General features: G+C 32.5%; 1 protein-coding gene across 2 annotated transcripts; it reads right to left on the bottom strand.

Annotated features, from left to right (window-relative positions):
- Positions 1 to 70: 70 nt before the first annotated feature.
- Positions 71 to 10276, bottom strand: LOC141702045 (alanine--tRNA ligase, chloroplastic/mitochondrial). Of its 2 annotated transcripts, XM_074505748.1 has the most exons (13): positions 10039 to 10276; positions 9370 to 9441; positions 9081 to 9286; positions 7216 to 7394; positions 6580 to 6658; positions 6285 to 6419; positions 6021 to 6170; positions 5749 to 5859; positions 4740 to 5657; positions 4285 to 4557; positions 3705 to 3914; positions 1250 to 1407; positions 71 to 765 (listed from the first exon to the last, which is right to left on the bottom strand). In XM_074505748.1, the coding sequence occupies exons 1-13, from the start codon at positions 10169 to 10171 to the stop codon at positions 429 to 431; spliced, it is 2961 nt and encodes a 986-aa protein (XP_074361849.1). In that variant the 5' UTR covers positions 10172 to 10276; the 3' UTR covers positions 71 to 428. The 2 variants fall into 2 exon arrangements, with proteins under 2 accessions (XP_074361849.1, XP_074361850.1); XM_074505749.1 differs by lacking the exon at positions 6285 to 6419.
- Positions 10277 to 15109: the final 4833 nt, after the last annotated feature.

Genomic DNA, 15109 nt, shown 5'->3' with positions numbered 1-15109 from the left:
TTAATATATTAAAAGACAGGGTTACAAGCATACAGATCAATTACATAATCCAAAAAAAAACGAAAGAAAATTATATGTACAATATTAATTCTAGATTTATTAAAACTGCATTTCATTAGAATCTGCAGTACAAACTCTATTTCATGTGACCAACTTGCTAAATCTCCTCACCCTTTGAGTGAACATAAGTAGGTTGAATCACTAGAAAATTTCTATTTGACAGGAACCAAACTTGATGCAATTCATTTTATACATTCTTTACCTACCAAAAGGGACTATGCTGAATGCTAGAAAAACCTATTAAGGAATGGAAGTAAGCACCAGGCCACTATTATATACAGGAAATTTGTGAAATGTATTGGTATCTTCAGGATGCAATACTCAATTGGCGATCTCTAAGTAGCTTGTGCTAGTACTGTAGCGCTCTCTCAGCCTGTTTTTTCATACAACACTGAGAGAAGGTCAGAACGGGCTTGTTCAAGTGCACTCGACAAATTTTCAGGCTTTCTTCCACCTGCTTGTGCAAAATTAGGCCTTCCACCTCCACCCCCACCACACAATTTAGCTACAGGTCCTATAAATTTTCCTGCTTGTAATCCCAAATCAACAACACCTGGAGTGAATGCAGCAACTAAACTCACCTTCCCTTCACCCGGACAAGATCCCAAAACTACAGCAGCTGGATCTTGTAACGTATCCACGATATATTCTGCAGCACTCTTCAGCGAATCCGCATCAACATCATCCATGCACTCAACTAGCACCCTGTATTTTTAATTAAAAAAATTATGAATTTCATGCCACGGTTCTTATGTGGTTTGTTAAGAAAATGTTGCTGCTTCATGATTCCTTGCAGTTATTCTTTCCAGACTTTTCCAGCACTGAAAATGTAATGTGATAAAAATGAAAAGAAAAAAAAAGCTTGGATGTAAGGCCTGGGAATGATCAAGTCAATGTCACTTCATTTTCTAGTGTCATTATCTTCAAGCTTTGGTGACACCTCTAATTATGTTATTTTCAACCCCTGTGAATTTAGTATTTTAATAGGCACAATTGTGTTTCAACTGAACTAGAATATACCGTTGTAACTTGTAAAATATTTTTTATTCTGCTGTACATCCTTCCCAACTTCTGCAATTCTTGTAGAAACTTTTTTAAAAAAAAAACTGAGATAGTTTGATTGTCTAAAATCTAAATAATGCAGTCTCAGTAGCTTCATTTATAAGATAACCACAAGGGAGGATTTTACCTGATTTTCTTTGACGTTCCTACAACAAATGCCTTGCTGGCAATAGCTGATGCTTTGTCAACTGCTGCTTTGCAACGTACTTCTGAAACTTCATTTTTTGTCATTCTTAATTCTTCCAAAAGTGCATCGACCCTAGTAGTAACTTCTTCAGCTTTTACCTACAAAGATGATATTAAGTGCAAAGCACACATTAGAAGATAGTCAAGGTAATCACATCAACCAGCTCGAAGGTGTCGAACTAAATTGATGTTAAGTCGATCTATTTTGGTAAGCTTCCCACTATTACATTATCAATCAAGATGTAAGCAGAAATCCTACAAGTCATCTGAAAATGACACCGTTTATAGTTCATCTATCTACATTATACTAAAACAAAGTACAAATGACATCATCATAACTTATGTGCCAAACTCTTTTTAAGTGTTTACATCATCAAATCATATGTGTCAAGTTCTCATTAATTTGATAATGTCATCTTCCACTAACAATCCTCTTGTCATTTAATTTACTTTCATTCAAATCCTCTCTCTTTCTCTTTCTTCATTTATTACCTTAACTAAAAATTTTAAAGTTAACTCAAGAAGTGATGTAGCACGTGATATGAAATGTTTTAGAAGGAGGTATAGATTCTTAGTAAATACAATACTATACCTATTTTTAACAAAAATTATATGAGGATGACATTTTTATAATTTTCCAACATAAAAGGGCAAAATTGTAATTTGACAGTTATTAAAATAACTCAATTTGCCCTAGTTTTCTTTTAATCTATAGAAGGAGATTAGTGAAGAAAATGGAATTATTGAAAATTATTAAATATAAAAAAGGGAATGAGAAATGAGCAAAAGAGCTCTCTTTTTATTATTATTATAATTTTTGAGTAAATAAAATGTTGGTTTATATTATTTATGTGTCTCCTTTTTATTTAGTTTTTATAGTTTTATTATAAACTTTTAAAAATGACACCACCTCATATTTGTTTCAGTCACCTCATATTCATTTCTAATTTGTTTCACTCACTTTACATTTATAAATTCTCTTAATCAACCCCGATTTGTTTATATATATACATATTATATATATATATATATATATATATATCAGGATAAGGTATATACTTTTTATATATTTTATTAAATAAAGTTTTATAAAAAACAGTATTTAAAAAATTATAATAATTTTAAAATAATCTATAATTTTATTGATCTATTTTTTTACATTATAATTTAATATATATATTTTTAATTTGTCATTCATTTACATTATAAATCAGTTTTAATATGATTTGATATTAAAAATATGAGATATTATCAATGTTTTTATATATTAAGAATTAGTAGATTGTTTTTTATTTAAAAAATATACTAAAAATATAAAATTATTATTTTTAATTATTCCACGCATCCCCTTAGGAATCCCCGTTCTGGCGGAGATCGTTAATGAAAAGAACCCTCGTTTCGGATTCAAAGTGTGTTCGGGAATCTGGAGCGGGGATAGTAATCCCCGACCCCGAAGTGACTCGATGCATATCCCTATAAACAATTTCAAATATTTTTGTTATAATGATATAGTTTTAATTTTTATATTAATTAGGATCATATAGCTTTAAATAAATATCTAATCTCAAAATTCTCGGGGTAAGTTAAAATCGAACTCTATGATAAAAAATAAGTTTTCACCACTAAATTTATCTAATAGTATATATGAAAAGAAAAAGAAGTAAGACAATCCAGTGAAAAGTTAAAATAATCATTTAGCGTATTCAAAAATTATTTTTGTATAGATGCAAACTCGTTCGAGATAACTTTTACGCTAGCTTTATCTTATTCAAGATTAATTTTATTTACAAATATATTCATTATTATATTTTTATATTTAATAAAAAGTTGATAATCAATATGTGTGGTTTGGGTAATATTATTTTTTCAGTTTCTATATTTATAATTTTATTCTATTCTCATTATTATGTATCAAAAATATTGTATTAATATGTATTTAAATTAAGCTATTTTAAAATAATTTTTCATAAAATAATTAAGATATAACCGGGCATCTGCCCGGGAACTAATATAGTTCAGAATAAAAACAAAGTTCACAAAGTGATCTTAGAGTTAGTGAAATGATGGTTTTGGATGAAATGGAGTCTTCTGATTTAAGAAATTGAAACAATATCAGATTAGGTAGATTATACTACTGAAAACTCAATTGAGAGGATATAAAACATAAAACAACAGTATCCAAGCAAGTCTACATCATTTAGTAAAGGTTGCAATCAAGATGTACACTGCAAGTGCACACAACCATCTAAAACAGCTATGTAAAATATGTTTTACTGCCGATAGAGACAATGTTTTATAAGCGAAACAAAGTGGAGACTCCACGGGATTTCAGTAATAAGATCAAGACATGTTGTGTACTTGTATATCAAGTTATAGTTGTTTGTAATATAACTTACTTTGAGAGTGGAGCAAAGCTGCTTCATGTAATTATCTCTGGCACTGACATACTCGATAAAAGCTTCACCAGCAACAGCTTCAATGCGCCTAATACCAGAAGCAATTCCTTGCTCTGAGATGATCTTGAAGCCACGTATTTCAGATGTATTGCTAACATGAGTACCACCACAGAGTTCCATGGATACACCTGGAACTTCTACAACCCGTACCTAAAACATCATAGTAAAATTACAGTGAGAAGACCAATTTCCTGAAGAATTCTGAGTTAACAATTTTACATATTCGAACATAATTATCATCAAAAGTGCAATTCTTGAAGTAACTTTGTGATGTGATATCGTTATTGACCCTCAAATTATGCATGCTTGTTAGGTTTATAGCACTTACTCCCACCTATATAAAAACAACAATATAACGTAAAGAGACAATAGAGCTTAACTTCTAAATTGAGCATGATGTGTATCTATTTAATTTCAGTTAGTACAACTACAGGAGAAGAGTCCTGTACTACTGTTTCTTTTATATTACATATATCTGATGTTAAGTAACTGCAGAATGAGATTGTGTTTTAGATTGAACCTGATCTCCGTATTTTTCTCCAAACATTGCAATAGCTCCAGCTCTTTTGGCATCTACAATAGGCATGACTTTAGTTTGAAGAAGTGTAGCATCACCAATCCATCTATTAATCAGATTTTCAATCTCCATGACCTCATTTTCAAGCAGAGGTCTGTTGAAGTTGAAATCAAATCTAAGACGATCAAAAGCTACTAAAGAACCAGCTTGTGATGTTTCCTGGCCTATTACTTTTTTAAGTGCTGCTTGCAGCAAATGAGTGGCAGTATGATGAACCTGCAAAAGAACAAATAATGTCAACATAACTACGTGACGGAGAAAAAACCACACTAACCACAGTAATATTGTAAATGATGAGAGTACAAAATATTCTTTATTTTTCTTAGATTTCTTATAGGTTCACACTTATATAAATGCTAATTATGCATCAATAGACTAAGACAATTTTTTAGCATTACTTTAGATCGTTGCCTCATATTTTTATCTACGGCAGCTTCAACCTCTTTGCCAACCTCTATGATTCCTTCCCTTATAGTGCCTTTATGAACAAATATATTACCAAGGGATTTTTGCACGTCCTTTATCTCTATGACAGCTCTCAGATGTTTTTCAGCATCAGTAACATATAAAAACCCTTGATCTCCAATTTGACCACCTGATTCAGCATAAAATGGTGTCCTGTTCAGTAAGACGTCAACTTCACTTCCTTCAGAAACCTGTAAAACTGGGCTCCCATTTATCAGAAGACCTTCAACCACAGCTTTAGCAGAAAGAAAATCATAACCAAGAAACTCAGTGTCAGGTATCTTTTCAGTTAAATCTGCTCCGTTTTCAACAGTAAGTTTGACAGTATTATGTGCAGCCTGAGATTGGCGTCTTTGGTTCTCCATTTCAGTATCAAAAGCTTTCATGTCTATACTCACTCCAAGTTCGGCAGTATCTTCCATAGTTATCTCGACAGGAAATCCATAGGTGTCATACAAAATAAAAGCATCCTTGCCTGACAAACAAGGAACAGTCCCGGTTTCCTTAGCACTTGCCAATGCATTTGCTAACATTTGCTCAAGAAGTTTTTCTCCTCTCTCCAATGTCAGTCTAAATCGTAGTTCTTCCCTCTTTAATTCCTCAAGGATGCGGGGTGATCTTGCTCTTACATCTATATCTATTTGAGGGCTCAAGTCAATTACTCTTTCAGCAAGTACCGGCAACATCGCTCCATCTAGGTTTCCTGCTCCGTCACCCTTTATGCCAAGCAACCTACCTGTTCGAACAACTCTTCTGATCAACCGCCTAACTATATATCCTCTACCAATGTTGGACGGGATAACTCCATCAGATATAAGATAAACTACTGCTCGCAGGTGATCACCAATTATCTGTTAAAAAACAATCTAGTTGAGTCAACAGATGTACAGAGAAGTGACTGATCAGAAAAGAGGTCAGTAATATAACACATTTGTACCGTACTTTCAACTTTGTTTTTGTAGGTTCGTCTGAAAGTGCATAACAGACATTTGCCATTTCTGAGGCCTTCTCTATAATTGGAAAGATTAAGTCGGTTTCATAGTTGTTCGGAACCTGCAGAAAAGAGTTATCATGTAAAACATCTTCTTGATGATGTAAAAACTGGAAAAGAAGGTCAAAATTCTGCAAATAAGAGTCCATTTTAAGTAATACAAGCTGCATTAATTATGCCAGAGCTAGAAAGGAGCAACTATTTTTACCCAAGCTGTAAGTACCTTTTGCAGGATGCGGGCCATGCGCTCCAAACCCATACCAGTATCTATATTCTTCTGCTTTAAGGGTTGAAGTGAACCGTCTTCATTTTTATTGTATTGCATGAAAACAAGATTGTAGAACTCTATAAATCTAGTATCATCATTCAGGTCCTGAAAGAAATTCAACCAACAGAAAAATGAAAGAATTGACGATAAACAGTTATACATTTTAGCATTGCTAAAGGAAACAGAGAGTTGTTACTATGGTCTGTTATGAACTCTTACAGTATCTGAATATCCTCTCTCAGGATGGAAATCATAATAAATTTCAGAGCATGGACCACAAGGACCAGTTACTCCACTTGTCCAAAAGTTGTCCTCTTCACCCATCCTCTTTATACGATTAACAGGTACACCTATCTAGAATGAGAACTATGATAACTAATTAGATGAACTAGCAATATCAACCCTGTATTTTAAATGTAAATCCTCTACTCAGTTTGGATGTTGCTGATTATAAACATTCCTCCAGGTGTTTTTATTTAGGAATACAAAAGATAACAAAAACTGTTTAGCGCACCTCATCATGCCATATTGAATATGCTTCATCATCATCTTCAAAAACACTTATCCACAATCGCTCGGATGCCAATCCAAATCTGTAAGCAAGAAAAAAATTGTAAATTTCGCAAACGTGAATTCACCAAATTGTATCGGACATAGGAGAAATGAAAATAACATCATAAACGGGTGTTCCATTTACTTTCTATGAACCAAGTAAATATTAAAAGAATACTGAGAAAGAGAAACAGATGCATGATCAACTAGCACGTTCCACTGTGTTTAGAATTCATTAGGCTAATGATTTATTAACCAACATGATATACACATAACTGAATTATTCTCTTCCTAAATCCATGAAGTAGTGTGCTCCATATCCTACAAGTTTTTTTTGCTAAAGCCATATCCTACAAGTTGTGTAAGAAGATAACAAAAACTAATTATGGTAAGGATGGCGGATAATTTTCTGTTGTTCATGCATAAGTTCCACTTAATTTTTCAGCACAATAAACTGCCAGATGTTTAAAAATTATTATAAGAAGATAAAAGAGGTTTTCCATGATTCGTCAGCAATCATGGACAATAATGATATCGAGCAGTATACAAACAGAATCAATCAACTGTATGTAAGTTGAAAATATGAAATCATGCATACTCCAAGGTCGATAGTTCCCATGCCCATCTGATTGCATCTTTCTTGAAGTAATCTCCAAAACTAAAATTTCCAAGCATCTCAAAGAATGTCTGATGTCGAGATGTTCGACCAACATTCTCAATGTCATTGGTGCGAATACACTTTTGAGATGTAGCAGCACAGGGTACTTCCCTAGGCACCTAAACAGGTTAGCCATACTTTTAGTATCTGTGTAGCCAGCTAAACTCAGAATTCATCGTCCTTTCAAGTAGATAGAAACACAAAATGGAAATACAACAATGTAGAAGATGCATTCTATAAACAGTTCTTTCAAATGGAATATATTCCCCTTTACCCTGACTGAACATATGAATGAATCACCAAATACAAAACAGCATTTTTCCCAATCAAGTGATAAACAACGTTGTGGAGAAAATATGGACTAAGATACTTGATTCAACTGTCACTTATATGATCAAGAATGTTAGGCAAGCATAAGTTCACATAAATAAAAACATTAATAAAACCCATAAAGTGGAAGGAACTGTTAAGTAACCAGCTTATCTAGAAGCTTAAGATGTTAGAGGAAGACCTTAGATGAATCACATATTATTCAACATCCCCCCGCAGTAATTCAATTGAACAGGCATACAGCAGACTGAACCAAACAAAAAATCAAATTGAACAGATGGGGGTGGGCCAGCTCGTCTAATCTAAAACCTAGGTGTCAGAGGAAGCTTTTAGATGGATCTATATTATACAACAGAAATGATACCAAAAAGTGAATCAATGATAGATGAGTAAAACCTAAATAGATCAGTGTACAACAATGTTGAAGCTGTAGCCTGTAGGTCACCAAAAGCAGATCGCTCCTAGACATGATAAGTATCACCCCTCATGAAACAGGATGCAAGTGCTAATTTCAGAGTTTCTGAATGAAGAACAGTATTCATAACACTTCCAATTGTATTTCATAAAAGAGTTTAGCTTGTGTTCCCAGTAGGGACAAAATGTGTCTACTTAACTTAGCCATATGACTCCAAGATGTTCCTTCTATAGAATAAGAACATCTAATAAATTATTACTTATTAGCAATCTCAAACCATATGCTGAGGTAGTTTGAGGAGGCTAGTAGTTGTACTTGTGAAAAAGACCAACTTCTGGCCTTAAATATTTCACTTTTCTTATAGCCCAAACACAGATTCAAAGAAGAGGTTTCTCGTGGAAAAGTTTGAAGAAGTTAGTGTTTCTGTTGGAATTAAAAAAAAAGAGAGTAATAAAGAAAGGTATTAAGGCTATGGTGGGGGTAGCTCTTATAGAAGAAAGATACAAGAGTATCACATGTGGTGGTTTCGCCATGTGCACCACATACCTATAAGTGCACTGGTTTGGCGGGTGAAGACATTGAATCTAAACATCTTGGTTGAAAGTTATTTACAATTATTTGAAAGACCAAGAGAAGTCTTAGTCAATTTTTGTTGTAACCTTTACATTATCTTTCATGAGGGTGATTAAGCCGGCATAGTTGGGAAGACTGATTAATTTTAGGTTGTTATAGACCTCTTGAAAAGTAATCTGCATTAATACATCAGTACTGAATTTAATTTACGGGAACTTGTGAACGTGTATCTGTCTCAGTGCAATCAAGGTTATGTAAATTTGGGGGAACTCTAAGCTTCCATAAAAAAAGCCTTCAATTGGTCGTTAAGAAAGTATCAGGTATTAAGTTAATTAAATTTTCCAAGTCTTGTGTACATTGTGAAGTATGATTCCTTTCAATTTAAAATTACATATAAATATTATTCAAGCAAATGTAGAGATAAGTAGACATGTCATATCTTCACTAGACTTTTGGGGAAAAAAAACTTGTAACTGCATATAGGTACCTGTCCAAGGAATATAGGTTTAAATTGAAGCATTCCAGCAATGGTCAGGAGAACTGTAGGATCATCTGGTACAAGAGAAGAGCTTGGAAGCACCCGATGGCCACGTAGAGCATAGAATTCAAGGAATCTTCGTCGAATGGAATCCCCTCTAGTGGAGATATCCTGAGACTCAGCCACTACTTCTCCAGTCATAGGTTGTATAGATGCTGAAATGACACGAAATTTTTTGAAGATAGATACTAACAATAAAAAAGCTCCTAGAAGTAAAACGTGTAGTTAACTACGAAACCTGATTTAGTTCTTGTGTTAGACTGTTTCTCATGTGTCCCCATGGTAACAGAATGTCTGAGGAGAAAGCTACCTGGATCACGTAATGTCACTGTAAGTTTAATTGTAATACCAAAGATGGCATAACCTTTATAAAATGTATGCAGGTTTGGAAATATTAGTCTGAAATACGAGATAGTTACAGTTGAACAAAAACACAATACCATAGCTATATCCGATGAGCAACCGTATCTATACCCTAGATTATCCAAAGATAAAATCTTTTAGTAAATTAGGCAATTATAATCAAATAATTTAGCATCCCAATGTGCGTAAAAGGCCTAATTTAGCTACAATAATCTAGTGGGGAAAATGTACAAACATGTAGATGTGTTGATGATGTAAAAACAAACAAGTCTACCTAAGGTAACTCAGACAAACATTAGAAAACTACACAATCAACATTACATGTTTTACTAAAACCAATCAAAGGGGTAACATAAAAATAGACTAAAGGGCAGTTGCACATATAATTAACATAGGAGTTCATAACAAGATACAAACATATATTCTTTGTTGTTTGACCTTGCAGGAGGTCAAGAGTTCGACTCCTAGCGTGTGCTTGTGTAATTAATTAGCAAAAAAAACATATATTCTGTGATAAATAGTAAAAGGGTAGTGAAGAGGATACCATTAGAAAGGGAAAGATGAAAAGGTGCGGGATGGAAATTGAGTAGTGGAAGGTAGAGGTGTCTTCTGCTATTACTCTTGCTATGCACAACAGGGGAGTAGTATGATTGTAGCCTTAACCCTTCATTCAACATTTTGTGTGTGTGTTTTCTTGGTCAGTTAGTTTACACTTCTTATTACAACTTATCCTTAACTGACATTGGCGCCATAGACACAACAAGAAACACAAGTAAGAGTGTGATAAGGCTTTTCCAGGTGTCCACATATATTTCATTAATTAGTTGATTAATTTATTTCCCCACAAACCTTTTTTTTAGAATGACCTTCCCAACAAACTTAAGTAGTTTTTGGTGTAGGGAATATACATTTTCTTATGAACAAAGTGTGAATAAAAAAAGTTAATATTAGAGTTAAACCTCTTTTAAGTTAATTTAAAATTTTAAAAAATATCTCTTTAATGAGATTATTATTATTATTATCTCGGAAGTAAAAAATAGCGTGTCCAATCTCTTAGGAATGGGAATTTTTTTTATTTTAGTAATATTATTATTTATGGATTATTATTTATCGAGTTTCAACTTGTACTTAAAAAATAGATCATAAAATAACCACAAATGAGGTGAAGTGTTTTAATTGGTATTATTTATGTGAATAATGGACATATTTCAATTAAAAACTCACATGTCATTTTATAAAAAAAATTGTACCAAATTTATAATTTTATATTTTTTTAAAAAACATATAGAAGTGTGACACTCTAACGCAACAACCGACTTGTAACGCAATAATCGATCAACAAAGAATGGATGAAGCGGTCGAATTTTTGTATTCATAAGAGCTCGACTCATATGAGTTTAAATATAAAAAAAACAGCAGGCAACCGTGTGAAAAGAGAAAAACAGAAAAAATAATTAAAAAGAGAAAGAAAAATAATCAAGCTATTTAGCAAAGAAAAGAAGAAGAAAAATAATGAAGCACATCCACCACAATAAAAATGCGACAAATCCTTGAGGTCGAGTAAATTTTTTAATGGGCTTTGATAACCAAATGATGGTGATCTCAACCCAAAGAACTTAATTTAGTCCGTTCTATAACTATTCTTAATGCTAATTAACTTTGCAATATAGTTAGTCTAAGTTGGTGCAGTAGGCCAGAAAAAAAAAATGGTGCAGTGGTTTAAGTTTTTGACTTTCTTAAGGAAGGATTATAATTTTGAATTTCGGGATGTGTCTGTGGTAATTATTTTTTTTAAAAAAAATTCAAGCTAATTAAATTTCCCTTCTTATTATCTTCCTAAGCCCCACAAACTAAACTCTATTTTCTCTATATTCTTTGCAATAGATTAATCCTCTAAAAACTTTACCGTAACTCGTATTCCACAGCTCTAGTATTCAGGCAACGTACAGACAACAGACTACAGACTAGACCGATGCGAAAAATCATATTTTATAAATAAAATAAAAAGCAAAAGAAATGCGGTAATGAACAATGTGATCAACTAGTTCTAGAAAACTAGACTTGTAGTAAGGCAACGTACGAACTACGAACAAAGGGGTGTGCAGAGATCAAAAACAGCTGTGAGAGAGGATGTTGCATGCGAGCCCAGCGGTTAGGTTTGGTGCGGTTGAGAGGTCAAAATCGCACCAAATCACATATAACGGTTTTCTTAAATCTCCAATCTCGGCCGCATTTACGGTTGCGGTTAATCACGACTTTTTCAACCGCACGGTTGCGGTTGGTGCGGATCGACTTACGGTTCAACCATCGACTTGTACGTTAAATGACAAATAAAAATAGTTTATTACAAATATACTTATCAAATCATAGAAATTTGTAAAAATAAAATGTACTACAAGAGTACATGCTTATTCTGCGTTTGATGATATATATTATATCTCTGCGTTTGATGATATATATTATATCTCAAAGCCGCAGACTTTTTATCTTTAATTTTTATATATAGTTGTTTCTGCGTTTGATAATATATATATTATATATATTATCCTATATATATATAGCGGTTTGCGGTTGCGGTTCGACTTTTACGATTATTTAAAACTCAAATCCGCAGTCAATCCATGAATATGCGGTTCCTGCAATTTCAATTCACATTCGATCCGTATTTTGCGGTTATCCGCAAAGAGCGGTGCGATTGCGAGAGCGTATTACCTGTACAACCCTCCTACCTAGAGATTCACAAAAAGCCCGGCCCCGAATATCTGACCCGGCCCGATCCGGTCAAAACCCGGCCCGGGTTTCGGGCCTCGACGGACCCTATATTTTTAGGCAAAACCCGGCCCGACCTGCACGGTTAAAAACCCGGGCTTCGGCCCGACCCGGCCCGACCTGATTAAAAGCCCGTAAAAGCCCAATTATAATCTGATTATTCTAATATATTTTCTTATATATTTATAAATTCACAATTACTATAAATATAAATAATACTTTAAACACACATATATTTACATATTTGTGATTAATAATATTATTTATATACTTCGTTGCATAAATAATGAAAGAAGATATAATAAGTACACTAGATATATATTTGGATATCATTGTTATCATAATAATGATAAAACATATTATTCTATAAACATGTTTATTATTTGCCGAACTTAAATGTTTTCAACGAAGTAATGTTTTCATAAAATATTCCATGTATATTAATACATTTTTATGATGATCTAGTTGCTAACATATGTATTCTTCGGAATCTCTAATAATACTCGATCCGATTTAAATTAGAAAAAAACCCGGCCCGATCCGATCCGGTCCGAAAAAAAGCCGAGTTAGACCCGCATTGAGGGCCTGATCAAAGTCAAAGACCGAAAAGCCCGGCCCGATCAAAACACGGGCTTTTTAAGGCCCGGTCAAAACCCGGTCCGGTAAGTTTTTTGTGCATCTCTACTCCTACCACGTATATATTCGATTCAACTTTTTACGTCCCCGAAATCATGCAACTATAATTAATATACTACCCCCTCCGTCCCTAAAAACGTTTCGTCTTTGTGTTGGACATGTTTGTCAATGCACACTTTTGATTGTAAATATTTTTAATACCGTATTAGTATTAAATATAAAAATTTCATTGTATTAAAGTACCCATAAATACGAATCCAACAAAATCACTCATGATTATGTTTGATCTTATAGATTAGATGTAAATTAGTAGTCAATCGCTTACCACGAACAGTACAGAAAGTCAAAATGGGAAAAATAATATGGGACGGAGGGAGTATTTATTTTTAGATTTCTTTCTAGTTCATGTTAGCAGTTTTGGCATGTGTATGAATTGAGTATATAATAATCTATTTGTATATAGCAGGCACGTGTTAATTTGTAGTGTGGGAATAAGATTTGGCAGAAGATCAAAATCTCGATCTTGCCAAATCTTCGGAGCACCGGCCATGTTCAAGTTAGATTAACGCCCCCCAGGTAATTCATCTTGCACTAGACACTAGGTAATTTCGTAGATATAAATTTGTTTTCTCAACTGGGCTAAATAATATTGTATAAATATTAATTTGAAATCCGTGCGATGCACGTTGTCTTTATAATTTTTTTTTACCAATTGTTGTCTTTATAATTTAATAACTTTAAATTTATTTTAACTCGATTGAATATTATATTGTAACCCGCCTGAATATTATATATTATTTTGTTTAACCTGAAGTCATTATATCGACCAATAATTTATATTTTAATTTTAATTTTGGAATATGTTAATTCAATAGTATTATTTTTTTAGTCGAATCATTGTATTTATTGTTTTATTTTAACATGAGAACCATTATATAACAAAATCCCACTATATATATATATATATATATATATATATATGGAAAATTATCCATAGCCAACTTGGCTGTGATACACCAGCCGCAATATTACATTGCGGGCTGCCGAAATGTTTCATTGCGGCGGGTGAGTACACCCGCAATGAAACAATGCGGCTACTGTATCCTATCCAACGATGGCTGGAGATCAGTTCCCTATATATATATATATATATATATATATATATATATATATATATATGGTAGCACTCCATGTAATACCCTCTTATATAGAGAATCGTGGAGAACCATTATTTTAAAAAAATAAAATATATAATTTATTTTATTTTTCATCATATATAGTTATAAATTTTAATTATCAAGTTAAAAATCGAAGTTACACAATTTTTTTATTTAAAAAATCATTGAAATTATTAAAAAAATTATATTGGTTCCATAATAGAATCACAGTTGAATAACACTTATTAAAAATTATTACACTATAGAATCAAATTTAAAATCAAGTAATTTTATCAAATCTTAATTGTTAAATTTTTTATTATATTTATTATTCTAGATTAGCATCGAATTTTATATTTTTTTATAATAAAAATTTTACAATTTGTGATGAGATTTTAAAATAAAATTATTGATTCTCCACGATTCTCGAGATGGTTCTCCACGGAGTAAAGACCTATATATATATTAATCTTATTTAGTCCTGATCAATAGTATAATTTCGTTTTAGCCGAGATAAATAGTGTATATTATTTTGCTTTATCGCAAGATCATTATACCGAATAACGAATTATATTTTGAATTAGAATTAGAATTAGAATAAAATTAGAAGAGTTTAAAATGTAAGGCTAGTTAAGCTAATATAAAACATAAGGGAAATTAAATAAAATATTAAAATCATTAAGTGAGGGTAATTAAATAATTTAACGAAGGTCCGTATCGACCAAATTTTTAATATTTCGTCTATTATATAATAGTATAGATTAATAACAAATAAATACAAAATCTTTGGGGGTAACATTACGCACCCATGAAAAATGACGTGGAATGTGTTTGACAACTGCAATAGTAGCTTTTTGTTAAAAAAACAGTTAAAAAGTTATTTCTTTTTTTTCCACCAAAAGTAGAAACTTTATTACTTCAAATCGTTACATAGTACATTAAAAAAATCGGGATGAATGTTATCCATCTTCCATCTACGATTAGTCGGTGAAGAGCTATATATAGCTAGATAGGGAGCTACGCTATTCGCAGATCGTTTAATAAACCTTAACA

Source organism: Apium graveolens, unplaced genomic scaffold (genome assembly GCF_009905375.1).
Source record: "Apium graveolens cultivar Ventura unplaced genomic scaffold, ASM990537v1 ctg4588, whole genome shotgun sequence".
Classification (NCBI taxonomy): Eukaryota; Viridiplantae; Streptophyta; class Magnoliopsida; order Apiales; family Apiaceae; genus Apium; species Apium graveolens.
Note: the sequence above shows the minus strand (reverse complement) of the source record. Positions and strands in the feature narration are given on the sequence as shown.

Coding starts and splice junctions, on each gene's coding strand:
- LOC141702045 (XM_074505748.1), bottom strand. CDS start 10,171: ATGTTGAATGAAGGGTTAAGGCTACAATCATACTACTCCCCTGTTGTG. Junction 9,287..9,369: donor TAACACAAGAACTAAATCAG/GTTTCGTAGTTA, acceptor GTGTCATTTCAG/CATCTATACAACCTATGACT. Junction 4,558..4,739: donor ATATGAGGCAACGATCTAAA/GTAATGCTAAAA, acceptor GTTCTTTTGCAG/GTTCATCATACTGCCACTCA.